This window comes from Vombatus ursinus, unplaced genomic scaffold (assembly GCF_900497805.2).
Source record: "Vombatus ursinus unplaced genomic scaffold, bare-nosed wombat genome assembly UNPS02012319.1, whole genome shotgun sequence".
Lineage (NCBI taxonomy): Eukaryota > Metazoa > Chordata > Mammalia > Diprotodontia > Vombatidae > Vombatus > Vombatus ursinus.
Genome location: NW_020952097.1, coordinates 4530343 through 4545930, shown reverse-complemented (window position 1 = coordinate 4545930; position 15588 = coordinate 4530343). Strand labels below are relative to the sequence as shown.

Below are 15588 nucleotides of genomic sequence, written 5' to 3'. Positions count from 1 at the left end.
GATGGAAGTGGAACATGTGTGGGCAATAGTGAAATCAAGGATATGTTAGTTCTTATAGTAGCTGAGTTGGAGTACAAGTATACGTCCTGGAAGTTGAGGTGACTAAGGAACTGGAAGGCCATTGTATAAGAGGGGATTTCAGTGGGTGTGTTGAGGCAGGAATTGGGTCAGCTCAAAGAAAGACTTTGAGTCAGGTACTAAGCTCACTGAAAAAGAAGGGAGTAGATGACTCCCAGGATCTGGATTGGGTAATATATTTGGATGTTGCCCCGTGGATAAAGCTCCGGGCCTAGAGTCAGGGAGACTTGAGTTTAAATCCAACCTCAGATACTTATTATGTAACCCTGGACAAGTCACTTAATCTCTAACTGCCTCGGTTTCCTCAATGGCAAAATGGGGATAACTGTAGCACCTTTCTCCCAGGGCTGTTGTGAAGATCAAATAAGATGATAATTGCAAAGCACTCAGCACAGTGCTTGGCATTTAATGAACTCTTGTCCCCTTCCCACTTCACACGACCCCCTCCCCACAGGAAGAGATTGCTAAATCTTGGTGGCAATGAGGAACAGATCATCCTAAACCCTCCTCTAGGACCAGTATGGGAATGAGGGAGACAATGTAAAGCCCATAACAAAAGGATGGCTAGAGATGCCTCATCTCCTTGGATGGAAGGAAGGACTGGCATGGCTGGGTTTCCAGGAGTGGCTGGAGCAGGAGAGGAAGAAGGGAACTTTTTTTTTTTTTATGATGGAACAGAGATTCAAAGCAAAACACATAATTCCACAATGCACAGCCCTCCCAATACCTAGCAGAATAGAGATGAGGACTCACTGTATCATGAGGCAGCTTAGTGTAAGTGAGGGCATTCACTGTCACCTGGTATAGTCTTTGAGTCAGAAGACCTGAGGAGTTTGAGCCTTGGCTCTGAAACTTTTTAGCTGTATGACCCTGGACAAGTCACCTCTGTACCTCAGTTTCCTCACTAGTAAAATGGGGACAGCAATGCTTCCATGACCCACAACAGTTGTTCTGAGGAAAGCCATTTGTAGGCCCTAAAGTGCTACAAATGTGGTCATTGCTGTTGTGTTATGATGAAGATAAAGACAATGATAATAGCTAACTTTTCTAGAATGCCTACGATGGGCTAAGTCCTTTACTTGTATTATCTCACTTGGTCTTCACAATATTCCTGGAAGCAGGCGCTATTATTATTCTCATTTTTACAGTTGAGGAAACTGAGGTTAAATGACTTACCCAGAGTCACACAGCTAATAAGTGCCTGATCTGGATTTGAACTCAGGTCTTCCTGATTCCAGGTCTATGCTTTGTCCACTGTGCCACCTAGCTGCCTCCTAAGTAGATTGTGCTCTTGAGATAGACCCCATCTGGCCCATTCAGATCCACAGGAAAAAAGATGAAATTTAGGCTTCCTACCCAAGGCTCCAGTCTCAGCACACTTAGTATTTCCCTGCTGCTCCTAGGCAGCAGGTTTCTTATCCATAGATTTTTCATTTGCGCTCAGAAAAGACTTGCTTATTATAATGATAAAGTTGTTAGCGATCTCAACTTCTTGAAAGTTTGATGGGAGAGGGAGGGAGTCAAGAATCCTGATAATTGTTCCTAATCCTAATCCAGGTTCCTAATCCTTAAAGGGTAAATCACCACTGATAACACGATGAAGATGCTAGAAGGCACTGCTGTTACAAAGGCTTTCCAGGTTACAAAGTGCTTTCCACATGATAGAGGCAGCTAGGTGGCTCAGTAGATACAATGTTAGACTTGGAGTCAGGAAGACCTGAATTCAAATGTGGCCTCAGACATTTACTAGCTGGGTGACCCTGGGCAAGTCACTTTAACGTGTCTTTCTCAGCATCCTCAACTGTAAAGTGAAGATAATAATAGCACCTACTTCCTGGGGTTTTTGTAAGAATCAAATGACACATTTATAAAATGTGCTTAGCACAGTGCTTGAAACACAGTAGGTGCTTACTAAATTCTTGTTTCCTTCCTTCCTTCTTTCCTCCCTCCCTCCCTTCTCTCCTTGCTCCCTCCCTCCTTTCTTTCCTTCCTTCTTTTCTTCCTTCCTTTGGGTCATTTGAGCTTCAGAAAAGCATGGTATAGAGTGGAAAGAGTACCAGTTGTGGAGCCAGAAGCCCTGAGATTTGATCTGGACCATAACCCTTACTCCCTGTGTGACCTTGGGCAAAGCACTCAACCCTTCTAGACCTCAGTTTTCTTCTCCTTAAAATCAGAATACCAGAATTTTAAGAGTTGGAAGAGACCTCAGCAGCCATCTGGCCTGACTCATACCAGAAAAAGATTTCCCACTCAGCATCTGTGACAAGTAGCAATCCAACTTCTTCTGGAAGACTTCCAACGAAGTGGAGCCCATTCTTTCTGAAGGCAACTGGTCATGCTTGGGGTTACCTCTAACAGGTAGGACATCGCTGCTGACATCAAGCTTAAATCACCTCTTTCACCTGGTATTCTTTGTTCTGCCCTCTGGCCCTAAATGCTGTGATCTTTTTTTGATTCCTCTCATGTGGGTACACATGAAGTGCAGAGAGGCAATATGCCCAGCCATTAAAGCAGGGCAGTGAACATTACCCAAAGGACAACCAGTCCCTCCTCCCCCAACTCTAGTTCCACCATTCAAGTCTCTTTTTTAACAGAAAGGAAAAAGGTCCAACCCAAACTGTTGATCAAGGGCTGGTGGCTTCCTGTTGGGGGTGGGGACTAGCGATTTCATCCAGATCAGAGATGTCCCTTTGGGGACTGGAAAACTGGCTCATGGGCCTGGCCCCATCCTTCTCAGCCTTATGCTCAATGAGTAGCCTCCACGCTAGGAGACTTGAGCTCAGTAGCTGTTACTTCCTCTGAGATAAAAGCCTTTACTTAGAACCTCAGTCTCCACCCCCCCATCTCCCGGAAGACAGGAGGCAATCCCACTTCACTCTATAATCACTTTTCTGCTACTCAACCCAGGCCCTGCATGGCACTCCTCAAAGCTTGGCCCAAGTCTTCCCTGAACCTGCTGGTGTTTGCTGTCATGCTCTCAGGTAAGACCCTGGCAAAGGCCTAGCTGCCTCAGACTACTTAAGTTAGCTCTCCTACAGCAAGAGGACTCCCTGTAGGTCCCAGGAACTCTTAGCTTTGAGAGAAGGCAGGGAGGGGACAGAGAGACCCAGGCTTTTGTATCCAGGGCCCAGAGATGAGGATAACCTGGAGGGCAGTACTAATTAACTTAGTCCTGCCTGGTCTCAGGAAGAGATTGATTCCTCAGAGGGCAAGAGGGAACTCCAGGATTTTTGTGTCTATAGGGGAATGTGGGTGGAAGGGTGAGAACGGGCTCCACTTGGTAAGCCAGAAAGAATATCCTTACAAAGAGAGTCTGAGGCAACCACCATAGCTCTGTGTTTGCAGGGGCTCCAGGGATTACATGGATAGAACCCCCAGATCTAGTGATCACTCCTGGGGGGAACCTGTCAGTGAACTGCAGCACAGATTGTGACCAGCCACAGTTCATTGGCCTGGAGACCCAACTTGTCAAGACACAAGTAGACAACGGGACCAGATGGAAAGTATTCCTACTAAAAAATATAACCCAGGATACCCTGCTCCACTGCTTTGCCAACTGCTTTGGGGATGCTCAGATGATCTACAGTACCACTGTCACTGTGATTCGTGAGTATTTTGGTTGGTGGGGGTGTACACCATTAGTGACTATGGCCCAGAGCCATACCTAGGACAGAGCAACTAGGGATTTGCCATAGGTTTTTCAACATAGGGATCAAATTTCCTGGGCACGGGCAAATGTATTTCTTAAAGTCTCCCCATGGCTTACTTGGAAGTTCTCTAGTAGCCTTCAATGCCATGCATGGCAACTAGTACCTCTAGGATTTCTCTAGCACACCTATCCTGGAGGTCCCCTTTCCTCCTAACCTATGAAGGGGTCCTACCAAGACTCTGGGGGAACTGGTCACCCTATCTCTTAGCATGCTAACACCTTAATTAGACTAGCAAGTAAACAAGCATTCGTTGTTGAGTGCCTACTGGGTGCCAGGCACTATGCCAAATGCTTTGCAAATATCTCATTTAATCTTCACAAAAAGCCTGGGAGGCAGGTGCTATGATGACCCTCATTTTAGTTGAGGAAACTGAGGTAGAGGTTTAGTGACTTGCCCAGCTAGTAGTATCTGAGGCTAGATTTGAATTCAGGTCTTCCTGACTCCAGGCCCAGTGAAGGCAAACCGAGCTGCCTCAGATTATCTGAGAAAGCAATGTCCCCTACCCAGGCAAGACTCCTAGGTCTGTGGGTGAGATGAAAGCACATGCCATGAAAGACTGTGGGTCCAGGCAGGGTATTGGGGCCTGTGGAACAGGAAGATCCTGTGCCACCAGTGAACCATGACATATAGGATCTGGATTGGTTGTGTGCCATGAATGACTACGGGGCAGGTGCCTTGTGATTGACCAAATGAGGCTGAAAGGTCAGAAGCAAAGGAAAAAGATATTATATGATAATCAATACAGCCTCAGTTTCCTCATCTGCAAAATGACGGGGGTGGACAGGATGGTCTACCTTTAAGGTCTGTTCTAGCTCTAAATCTATGGTTAAATAATCTCCTGGTCAAGCCCCCTTCTGCTTCCCCCATCTAGCCAATGAATAATTCAATCAGCATGATGATAGTGAGAAAGAAATATATGCCTCATTTAACCTTCTCTACATGGCACTTATGCAAATCTGTTGACTACAGAATACAAGGAAAGATCAAAGAATAGAATTAATTTAAACCTTTCACTAAGTTAAAAAGCTAGGTTTTAGGCTGACTTCAGAAAAACCTGGACTCATATGGTCTGATGCTGAGTGAAGTGAGCAGAACCAAGAGAACGTTGTACACAATAACAGCCACGTTGCATGATGACTAATATTGATAAACTTAACCCTTCCTGGCAATACAAGGATCTAAGACATCTCCAGAGGCCTTGTGATGGAAAATGCTATCCCGCACCCAAAGAAAGAACTATGGAACCCGAATTGCTAATTTTTTTCTCTTCTGTTTAATTTTGTTTCCTCTTTCTGATGGTTCCTCCCATTGGTTTTAATTTCTACTTTACAACATCACTAATGTGAAAATATGTTTAACATGAATGTAAATGTATAGCCTATATCAGATTATGCGCCGTGTTGGGGAGGGTGGTGGGGAGGAAGGGGGAGAAAAATTTTAAACTCAAAAGCATATGGAAGTGATTACTGATAAATCAAAATAAATTAATTTTTAAAAAAAGCTAGGTTTAAAAAAAGTTTTATCAATTTAACCAGAAAAAGCCTTTATTAATTTGGGTAAAGTGTTTTAAAAGGAATGTTTAGATACCTAAATATTGGACTAAGGCAATCAATCAGTCAACATTTATTAAGTGCCTACTATGTGCCAGGCACTGTGCTAAGAGTTGGGGACACAAAATGAGGCAAAAGCCAGTCCCTGCCCCAGAGGAGCTCACAACCAGTGGGGGAGACAACATACATACAAAGCAAGCAATATACAGGATAAATAGGAAATAATAAACAGGGGGAAGGCCTTAGAATTAAGAGGAGTTAGGGAAGGCTTCCAGTAAAGGATGGGATTTTAGTTGGGACTTAGAGGAAGCCAGGGAGATCAATAGTCAAAGGGCAGAAGGGAGGTCTTTCAAGGCATGAGGGACAACCAGAGAAAATGCCCAGAGCCCAGATATGGAGTGTCTTGTTCCAGGAATAGCAAGGAAGCCAGTGTCACTGGATCAAAGAGGTACTTGGCAGGGGAGTAAGGGGTAAAAAGACTGGAAAGGGTGGGGGGGGCGCTCGGTCATGAAGGGCTTTGAATATCAAACAGAGCACTTTGTATTTGGGCCAGGTCCTCTTAAATCAAGAATTTCACTGGGTTGTTTCCAAAGCTGGAGACCTTCCACTAGGAGCAGGTGGTGGGAAACTAGGGCAGTTCTCAACTCCCACAGACCACTTAGTGTTCTCTTCCCTTTTCTCAGAGCCACCAGAACCTGTAACTCTTGAGTCCCTGCCTCAATGGATTCCTGTGGGCCAGAATTTCAGCCTTCGATGCCAAGTCTGGAGTGGGAAACCCAGGAAAAACCTGACAATGGCACTGCTTCGGGGACCTCAGGAGCTGAGCAGGCAGGCAGTCTCTGAACAAGACCCAGGAAAGGCAGCTGAGGTCACATTCACAGTCACAGCCAGTCGAGAGGACCACGGGGTCAATTTCTCCTGTAGAGCAGGCCTGGACCTCCGAGCACAAGGGCTAGGACTCTATCAGAAGAGCTCAGCCCCCATGGAGCTCCACACCTTTGGTGAGGAACAAAAAGAGCTGCTGGGTCATGCCAAAGCTGATGATACTCTCTAGTCTATTCCTACCTGTCTCAACTGTCTCTCTCTTCTCCTTTTAGCACTGGGTGCCCCTCGACTCTTAGCCCCCAAGCTTCTGGAGGTCGGGAAGAAGGAGACTTTGAGATGTGACATTGACAAGCTCTTCCCTGTGGAGAATGCCCAAATCCATCTGTCCCTGGGAGGTAGAAACTTGAATACTACAGTTATCCGGGACCAGGACATGCTCAGGGCCACGGCCATAGTAGTCATTGCAGAGGGAGAGAAAGAGGGCCAGTGGGAGCTGACTTGCAATGTGACCCTGGCGGATCAGAACCGGCAAGTCCAGGAAAATCTGACTGTCTACAGTAAGGAGAGCCACATATGGGGCTGAGAAGTAGGGAGGGGGTGGGGCAAAGGCAATGTGTGACCGTGACCGTGGAGGGTGAGTGACCCCATCGGACGGGAGCGAGGCTGACTGGAACTCTGACCCTTCCTCTTTCTCCCCCACCCCACAGAATCCCCCCGGGACCCTGTGCCCATCGTCATGGGGGTGCTGCTGGCCCTGGGCCTCGCGGCCATGGCGGGGGCGATCGCAACCCTGTGCCTCTGGCAGAATCTGCGGAAAAGCAGTTACCAACCCCAGACGCTGCCTCTGCAGGATCGGACGCCAATGGAGGGACCGGAGATGGGCCCTTAAAGGCCCGAGCCCGGAAGCCTCGGCCTAGGTCAATAAAAGCTACTACTGAGACAACCTCCGGCCTCTTGCATAGCTCTCCGTTAGTCCGCCCATCCACGTGGGGCGGGGCCACGGGAAGGCGTGCTCACCATTTCCGGCGGCCACTTCAATCACGCCTCCCCACCTATAATAGGCTGCCAAAGTCCAATTAGGGAACAGAACTCACCCACGAGCGGGCGGGGTGCTAGAGGGAGGAGTCTAGCAGCCAATGGGCTGCAAAAGGAGAGGAGGGAGGTGGGACTTGCCCTAGCCAATGGACGGGCGCGGCGCCGTTGCCGCTCTAGGCCGCTCCGCCCCGGCTCGCTGGTCCCAGAAGGCGCCGGGTTTCCCAAGATGGCGGCAGACGTGTCCGTTACTCACCGGTCCCCGCTGAGCCCAGAGCCCGAGGCTGAGGCCGAAGCGGGCGGCGTCGGGGAGCGTAGGACGCTGGACGAGAAGCTGCCGCCACTAGACCCCGAAGAGGTGCGGAGCCGCCTGGAGTGGACTGAGCGCCAGTTCCGTAACCGCCGAAAGATCCTCATCCGGGGCCTCCCCGGGGACGTGACCAACCAGGTGCGACGCGGGGGGGGAGGGAGGGAGAGAGGCAGGAAAGATCAACATGCCTGATGTGTGTAAGTGGGGGGGCGGGGACGAGGTCGGGGACCGACGAGACACACCAGCGCGGGAGGCTGGTTGGCCTGCAGGCAAGAGCGCTGAGGGCGGGAGAGACTTAGGGGCATCCTCCGTCTGTGGGTTGTGGGGGAGTGGGAGAGACCAACGTGGGAGCTCGGGGCGGGGTACGCCGAGGGAACGTGCTGCGCTAGGGGGGAGGGGAGAGAAGGAAAAGATCAAGGGGGCGTGGCAGCCCTGGAGCAACCAACCAGTTTGGGCGAGACCGAATGATTGACGTTGAGGGGAGGGACCGTGGACGCACTTCGGAGACGCGGTGGTGGTGCGTCTGGCAGGGTGCTGGGACTGTGGGCGCTTGGGGGGGGGGGGGTCTGTACTCGGTGAGCCTGCTGCACCAAACGGGAGCCCAAGTCTCGTGGCCAGCCTGGCCTGGCCCAAGGACACCAGGCTCCTGGGCTACGTGCGGGCTCCAGGCCCTTTCCTATGCCTTCTGGGTGGAGAGGAAGGAAGGGAGAAAAGCAGCGAGCCTTGACTCCCAGGTCTGGGCCGGGGGGGGGGGGGGGGGGGGCAGTTTGTGCGATGAAAAGAAGGAGGCAAACTAAGAGGGATGGCTGGATTTCTCTTGGTTAATCCTACAGCCTTAGCAAAACAGAAGTCTTAGTGGATGCTTGTGTGCACCTTCCTGTCATGACCCTGGGCCATCCTCAGATGGAATTCCCCCATGTCAGTGCTTTTATCTTTCCTCCATGCATACTAGAAAAGTGGAACACAAATTTGTTTTGAACTTCTAGTATCCTTTGAACCCAGTGGAGATGAAGTATGAAAGGCAGTTATTCCTTCGGAAGGAAGCAAGCGCCCCTTTGTAAAGAAATGTCCAAGCTGGGGCTGGCAGTTGGGAATCTATTAGACGTGACATTTGATTCGATGGCCTCACCAGTGCCTTCTTTTTGCCTGTTACTGTATTTTAGATCTCCAGTCTTAGGTCTGGGATGTGGTGGAAGGTTTCGAACTATTGAGAAAAAGCTCAATAGGAAGGGAACAGATCTGGAAGCTGATTGCTTGCTTCTGGCCTGGTGTTAGCATTTATGGAGTGGGAAGTGCCATTCCTAGTTGCAGCCCACCACTCTAGCTCTGTGGGGAACATTATGTCTCCCCTGAGGAGCACTGTGTCTGTTACAGATAGCCCAATCGTTTTCACTGCCATAGCTTTCCTGTGAAGAACCTTGTTGCTTTTAACATCGAGGGGCTGCCCTGAATCCTGGAGTTTTTCTTCTCTTCATACAACGTCCCCACCCAACATCCCTACTTTTAGTCTCTAGGTGACTTTTCTCTGTTTATTTCTATAGGAAGTTCATGACCTGCTCAGTGACTATGAACTCAAGTACTGTTTTGTGGACAAGTACAAGGGGACTGGTGAGTTTTGCTCCGGCTGGGGAGTAAATGGAGTAGGGGAAATGACCCCAGGGCAAGAGGCTGAGGTTCTGGGGGCAGTTGTGCCAGTTTTGGTGATTTTTTTTTTCCCTCTTCAATCCCTTCACCTTAGCTTTTGTGACTCTGCTGAATGGGGAACAAGCAGAGTCAGCGATCCGAACGTTTCACCAGAGCCACCTGAGGGACAAGGAGCTGTCAGTGCAGTTGCAGCCCACAGATGCCCTGCTCTGTATCGCCAACTTGCCCCCGAGCTACACACAGCAGCAGTTTGAGGAGCTGGTGAGGCCCTTTGGCAACCTGGAGCGCTGCTTTCTGGTGTACAGTGAGCGCAGTGGTCACTCCAAGGGCTATGGCTTCGTGGAGTATATGAAGAAGGATTCAGCAGCTCGAGCCAAGTCAGACCTGCTGGGCAAGCCGCTAGGCCCCCGGACACTGTATGTTCATTGGACAGATGCCAGCCAGCTGACTCCAGCACTATTGCATTCACGATGCCTCTGTGTTGACCACTTGCCCCAAGGCTACAGTGATGTGGATGAACTGCGACAGGCCCTCTCCTCTGTGCACCCTCCCACCTTTTGCCAGGTGAGCAGCTCTAGCTCTGACTCCTTGTCAGGGCATTACACCTTTATTAATAGGGTCATGGGAGGAACCTTAAGAGTCCACTTCATTTCCTAGAGAAGAAGACTGGCCCCAAAACAGGAAATGACTTGCCTGAGGTTCCACATGTAGTGCCACAGCCGTAATGTGAATTTGAGTTCCCTGGCTCCACATTCGTTGGTTTTTCTATTGGGTCATGGTGACCTGACCTTAGATTTCCTGACTTGACTATTCTCCAGCCTAGGGGGTGGGTAGTGATGGGTCTTCCCATTTATTTCCTCTGTCTTTTGCCCCACAGCTTGCATATGGGCAGGATGGACAACTGAAGGGATTCGCAGTATTGGAGTATGAGACATCACAGGTGGCTGAAGAAGCCCAGCAGCAGGCAGATGGGATGGCCCTGGCTGGAAGCCCTATCCGAGTGTCTTTCTGTGCCCCAGGCCCTCCTGGCCGTAGCATGCTAGCTGCTCTCATTGCTGCTCAGGCCACGGTGAGTAGGACCTCCCTGGACAGAGGGCACCAAGCTCACTAAGAAACCCATGTTCCCTGGGCTTAGGATCTCTTGCTTCCTGTCAGGGCCTGGGTCATCCTCCTTGTGGGAGTGCTGGACTATGAATGGGTTCTTTGGTTTATCTCTTAAGGCTCTGAACAGGGGGAAGGGGCTGCTGCCTGAGCCAAACATTCTTCAGATCCTCAGTAGCTTAGGACCCCCTGCATCTCTCCAACTTCTCCTGAATCCCCTGCTGCATGGCCCTGGAAGTGGAAACAAGCAGGGTGAGTGTTCCCCTGAGTCCCCTGGGATGTGGGGTTAGAACCTGGGGGGTGTTCCTGTGTGGTAAGGGAAGTAGTGAATGGAAATGATTTTTCTGGCCTTACAGGCCTCCTGGGTGCACCTCCAGCCATGCCCCTGTTGAACAGCCCAGCCTTGTCCACGGCATTGCTCCAGCTTGCCCTGCAGACTCAGAGCCAAGTCCAGCAGGTACTGCCGCCCCTCCCTACTTGGGCTACAATTCCATACTCTGAACCAGCTCACCACCAGGGTCAGGATTTGGGAGATAAAGGCCAGGAACGATTGCCAGGCAACTCCATACGTCCCTTTACCTACTTACTTGTCTGTATTTGCCTGCCCGACTGACTAGAGGAGTCCTGGCATGACCCTGGGGGGTCTTGTGTGTGGATCATTGTGATCATCTGAAAGTTCAGTTTCCTTCCCCAACGTTCAGGAGCTTTTCTTGTCCAAAGACTGCCCTGGACCAGCTCTTCCTGAGGACTTTGACCTTTCCATTGGCCCCTCCTTTTCTTTATAAGCCTCATCTTCCTGACTCTCTGGAATGGACTTTGATTTTCTGTTTTGCCTGTCTTCCATGGAACAGCAGTCGTCCTTTTTGTTTGCTGATGAATACTGTACCTTTCTGCCTCCCGCTACTGGGGCTACTGATGATTCCCCTTGCCTTGCCTTGCTTAGAGTGGCCACCCTCTGCTCTCCAATAGTGTGGGCTCTTGGGTGCATAAAGCCATCTGATCTCTGACATTGTGACCAAACTGTTTCTAGAAACCAGGAATCCTTGGAGACTCTCCCTTGGGTTCATTCCAGTCTGGAGCCCAGCCTGGCAACACTCTTCTCGGAGAGTTACCTGCAGGTAAATTGGGCTTCTGCTGCCTACTCTGCTTATTCCACAAAGTCATTCATTCAGGAAGCATATAGTAAGTACTTACTGAATGCCAAACACTGTGCACCTCTGCCTTTACATTCTGTTAGAGGGAATGCATAATGGATGCATAATGAGAAAATACAAAATCCACACTGAGTAATGATGAGGCAACACAAACAACTTGGGACGATCTGAAAAGGCCAGAACTGGGGCTTCACCAGAGATTAGGTCCAGGGCGATTTATATGATGGGGATGTTTTACAGTGGGAGGCGGGTGGAGAGTTAGGGCATCTGTGCTCGTGACAGATTCTCTCTTCAAAGGAGGAGTCCTGCCCTCAGACATGCCCCCAGTTCGAGGGAAGCCACCATCTCTTTTGCCACCACTGCTAGGCACAGGGGGAGACCGTGAAGCTCTGGCTCTGGGGGCTTCAGCTACTCAGCTCACTCCACCTCCTGCCTCCCTTCGGGGCTCTGTCCTCAGCGGATTACAGAAACTGAGTGACAATGGGCCACCACCAGCCTCTGGGGTAAGACTCAAACCCTTTCTCTGGATGAGGAGCAGTTATCCGAAGTTATGCCTGTGCCAAAGGTGACTGTGTCTTCCTGCCCAGGTCTCACTGTTGGGAGAGCCACCCAAGGACTTCAGGATCCCCCTGAACCCTTACCTAAACCTGCACAGTCTCTTGCCAACAGGTAGCCTGTCCAGTAAGGTATCCAGGCTGGGAGTTGGGTTGGAGTAGCCTCAGGTTGGGAGGTGGCAGGGTAGAGTAGCCTCTAAGGAGACCAAATCTGATATTCTTCCTTTTGGCCCCAGGGGGTGGCAGCAAAGCCTTTAACCTGAAATCCAGTATGCTGGGCAGTGCTTCTAGCACCCGTCTGTCCACTGATTCAGGCCTGTCTTCAGATGGCTATGGCTTTGACTACCCACCGGTAAGTCTCAGGGGCTGAGGCCTTGCTCCCCTTTTTTTTGTCTTTCTGTTTTTTTCTCTAGTTTCTGTCTGACCACACATATGAAGCTCACACATTTTCTCTCTTCATGCTAATCAAACAGGACAGGTTGCTTACTGACCTAGGAATAAGCTCCAAGTTCTATCATAGTGAGGCTGGGCTTTAAGCCTATTATAGCTTAGGAGTGAGCGAAAGGGAGGTGCCCAGTCAGAGACCACATGGGCTGTAATTATTGAAGTGGTTGTTATGAAGCTGTTTAGTCCTCCTCTCTGAACCTTTCCTTCCAACTGAATATGATCTTTTCCCCAGGACTTAGGACCAAGGCGTATGTTTTCCCATCCCCGAGAATCTGTGGGACCCATGCTGGGACCACTTGGGCATAGCAGACATAAGGTAACAGCTCCCCCCTTTTGTCCACCCCTGTCCCATTCCAGTTCTCTTTCCCAATCTCACTCTGGCCTCTGTTTTCTTGGCTCCCTGCAGATGTCTCCCCCACCCAGTGGGTTTGGAGAGCGGGGGACTGGAAGTGGCGGGCTCTCCCACTTTTACTCGGGCTCCCCTACCTCCTTCTTCACCAGTGGTCTGCAGGCTGGCCTCAAGCAGAGTCACCTCAACAAGGTGAGATCCTCTAGTAGGCTGTGCAGAAGGTGGGAAGGAGAATGCTAAGGACCCTTTGCCTGGGCCTGACATGGGAAAGCCTAAGTCTTAGAGGGAGGGGAAGCCTGAGGATGGCAGTTATCTTTTAATTGTGGGGGAGCCAAGGTCTTAGCTTCATGTCAGAATCTAGGTCCCCTTGGGGAAGAGCAGCTTCATCTAGTGAAAGGGCTCTGTGGGGCAGAGGGGAGATTAGCAAGCCTGGGACATGGGAATTGAGACTTATGGCTCCCTCACCTCTCAGGTTATTGGCACGTCCCCCATGGGTTCTGGAGAGGGTCTCTTGGGTCTGGGTCCTGGCCCTGACAGCCATGGCAGCCTGATGAAGGTAAATGGCTTGGGGCAGGTGGTGAGTGGGGCAGGCTGGGGGAGGGGGACCACCTTTCACCTGCTGTTTTGTGCTTTGCATTCACAGACTCCCATCGGTGGCCAGAAAAGAGGCTTCTCCCACCTGCTTCCCTCCCCAGAGCCTAGCCCTGAAGGAGGCTATGTGGGCCAGCATTCCCAGGGCCTGGGGGGCCATTATGCAGATTCCTACCTGAAACGCAAGAGGATATTCTAATGAAACCCCTGACAGGAATGTCGACCCTACCCTAGGCTGGCTGACTGCTTTTAAAGCCCACTCTTGGATTTCCAATTTAAAAAAACAAACAAACAAACAACAAAGTGTATGTAAAGAACTTGCCTTCTGAACAGGGCCAGCCCCCTTAGACCCAGCCCCTTTCTCCTCAGTAGAAATGGCTGTGCCAGGGGATGGGGGTTGTTCCCTCCAATACCAGCACCTTTTGACATCCTCCCTGGGGCCCTGCAGCTCTTAAGGCTCAGTGTTTCAGTTGTAGTGGTGGAGGAGAAGGAAAAAAAAAAAGAGGGTATCCTCCAAGTAAAAAGTAGGGACCAGATTGGGCAGGGGTCAGGATATCTTTTCCCCATAGCCTGAACCTATGTCACTCTTCTAGGGCAGTGTCCTTGCCCTGTCCCACTTTGGACTTCTGGGGGGCCACCAGAGATCCTGTCCCAAAAACATTGTAGCCTTAAGAGGCCCCCAGGGTTTGTGACCTCATTCTTGCTTTCTCCTCAATACCCTTTTCTCTGTGACCCCTTTCTTCATTGTCTTCTTTTTTCTCTGTCCATTCTCTGTCATCTCTTTGTATGTCTTGTCTTGCTCCTTTCTTTCTCCTTGGTGTCTCTTGAGAGGCGTCTTGGGCTCCCTGGGTGGCTCCATCAGGCTGGGCCTATGCTGGATCCTGGGGTTTGAGTGCCTTGGACATCGTGCGGCTTCCTCTTTAGGAAAATGCTGCATCTGTAGGTTGCCTTTAAATTTTTTTTTAACAATTGTTTTTATTTTCTTGTGTGTGGTGTTGTTTTTTAATAAGCCAGGAAGAACCCAGCTCCCTGATTCTTGTGCATTCCAGGGAGCCTGGGAAGCTCAACTTACATATTTTCTTTATGGCTTTAAATTTCTTAGCCATATGTTAGAGGTGATTTTTGGCGCCGCCCCCCCCCTTTTTTTATGCTGCAGGTGTGGCTGCCTCCCACCCCCTGCTGCTGCTTCTAGTCTTCATATAGAAATGGCCCTTCTGTGTCCCCAGATGCCTTAAGGCCCCGAGCCTCAGTCCCTGCCCAGTCCAGAGAACTCAGCATCTGTGGTTCCTTCTGATGCTGCTGGGGCTACACTTCTCTCCTTAAAACTCAGGACCAAACAAGCTGAGAGAGGAAGGGACAGATTGGGAAGTGAGCCTTTAAGTCAGCCCCTCCTCTCGATTAGCTCAGCTGGAGAGTGACTTTCTGCAGGATTGCAAATCCAGCAGTTGTAGAGGTCTCCTTTGAAGTAAAGCTTTATCTTTCATTTCACCCATACTTCGCCCCCTGTTGGTTTTTATGGTGAAATTCTTTCTGCCCAACTATGTCAGCTGGAAACCTCCAGCTGCCCCTAGCCCTAAGGCCAAAGTCTCCATGCAGAATGATACTTTCTTCCTTGCCCCCAGGGAGAGGAAAGGGCCATTCCAGGCCTCTTCTTTTAGGGTAGGCTGTCCCTTCTCCCAATTCAAGTGAGCCAACCCCCTCTAGTGCCTCCATGTGCCCTGAGCACAACACCTCATATGCCTAACCCTTCTCTTCCCCCATTCCCCTGAGACCTCCTGCCATGCTTTTCCTCATTGCACTCCCATGTTCCCAATATGCCCTTTCAATCTGTACTTTTGTCTTTGTCGTCTGAGCTAGACCTGGTTGGACTACCTGTTCCAGGGTTCTGGGCTCAGGCCTGCTGTCTTTGGACCAGCCCTAGCTTCCAGGGGCAAGGTTTTCAGTGCCTCCACTGTCTGTCCTACAGGAACTCTGGGTGGGGGGTAGTAGCTCTGTCCTCGTAAATATAACTGTCCCTTGAAATCCACATTTGCTGAATTAAAGTTTTTAAGTAAAATGATTTTAATGAAACTGGTACTTGACTGATTATTTCACCAACTAGCAGCATTTTACTCAGACATTGCCCATTCTTAGAAATCTAATCATGGAGTCTTAACTCTTGGAATCCCCACCTTACATAACTGCGGGTCTTCTCAGGCCCATCGAAGGGGCCCAGGGAATCTCCATTCTCACATCACTTTGTT

General features: G+C 50.1%; 2 protein-coding genes across 5 annotated transcripts; both read left to right on the top strand.

The window, feature by feature from the left end:
* The first annotated feature begins 2754 nt into the window (after positions 1 to 2754).
* On the top strand, positions 2755 to 7107 carry LOC114039808 (intercellular adhesion molecule 1-like). The gene is made up of 5 exons (XM_027857692.1): positions 2755 to 3059; positions 3424 to 3684; positions 6022 to 6339; positions 6436 to 6720; positions 6871 to 7107. Exons 1-5 carry the CDS (start codon positions 2993 to 2995, stop codon positions 7050 to 7052), a joined length of 1113 nt encoding a protein of 370 aa, XP_027713493.1. The 5' UTR covers positions 2755 to 2992; the 3' UTR covers positions 7053 to 7107.
* A 292-nt stretch (positions 7108 to 7399) lies between these two features.
* On the top strand, positions 7400 to 15415 carry RAVER1 (ribonucleoprotein, PTB binding 1). Of its 4 annotated transcripts, none has more exons than XM_027857689.1 (14): positions 7400 to 7643; positions 9047 to 9113; positions 9244 to 9713; positions 10027 to 10218; positions 10370 to 10502; positions 10607 to 10707; positions 11281 to 11368; positions 11771 to 11907; positions 11992 to 12073; positions 12195 to 12310; positions 12638 to 12721; positions 12812 to 12946; positions 13227 to 13310; positions 13398 to 15415. In XM_027857689.1, the coding sequence occupies exons 1-14, from the start codon at positions 7425 to 7427 to the stop codon at positions 13542 to 13544; spliced, it is 2055 nt and encodes a 684-aa protein (XP_027713490.1). In that variant the 5' UTR covers positions 7400 to 7424; the 3' UTR covers positions 13545 to 15415. The 4 variants fall into 4 exon arrangements, with proteins under 4 accessions (XP_027713490.1, XP_027713492.1, XP_027713489.1 ...); XM_027857691.1 differs by having other exon boundaries at positions 11702 to 11907; XM_027857688.1 differs by having other exon boundaries at positions 11687 to 11907.
* The last annotated feature ends 173 nt before the right edge of the window (positions 15416 to 15588 follow it).

Bases quoted from the DNA above. Each gene is read 5' to 3' on its own strand.
- RAVER1 (XM_027857688.1), top strand. From the start codon at position 7,425: ATGGCGGCAGACGTGTCCGTTACTCACCGGTCCCCGCTGAGCCCAGAG. The intron at 9,114-9,243 runs GTGAGTTTTGCT...CCTTCACCTTAG, and splicing joins GGACAAGTACAAGGGGACTG to CTTTTGTGACTCTGCTGAAT. The intron at 13,311-13,397 runs GTAAATGGCTTG...TTGCATTCACAG, and splicing joins GCCATGGCAGCCTGATGAAG to ACTCCCATCGGTGGCCAGAA.
- LOC114039808 (XM_027857692.1), top strand. From the start codon at position 2,993: ATGGCACTCCTCAAAGCTTGGCCCAAGTCTTCCCTGAACCTGCTGGTG. The intron at 3,060-3,423 runs GTAAGACCCTGG...CTGTGTTTGCAG, and splicing joins GTTTGCTGTCATGCTCTCAG to GGGCTCCAGGGATTACATGG. The intron at 3,685-6,021 runs GTGAGTATTTTG...CCCTTTTCTCAG, and splicing joins TACCACTGTCACTGTGATTC to AGCCACCAGAACCTGTAACT.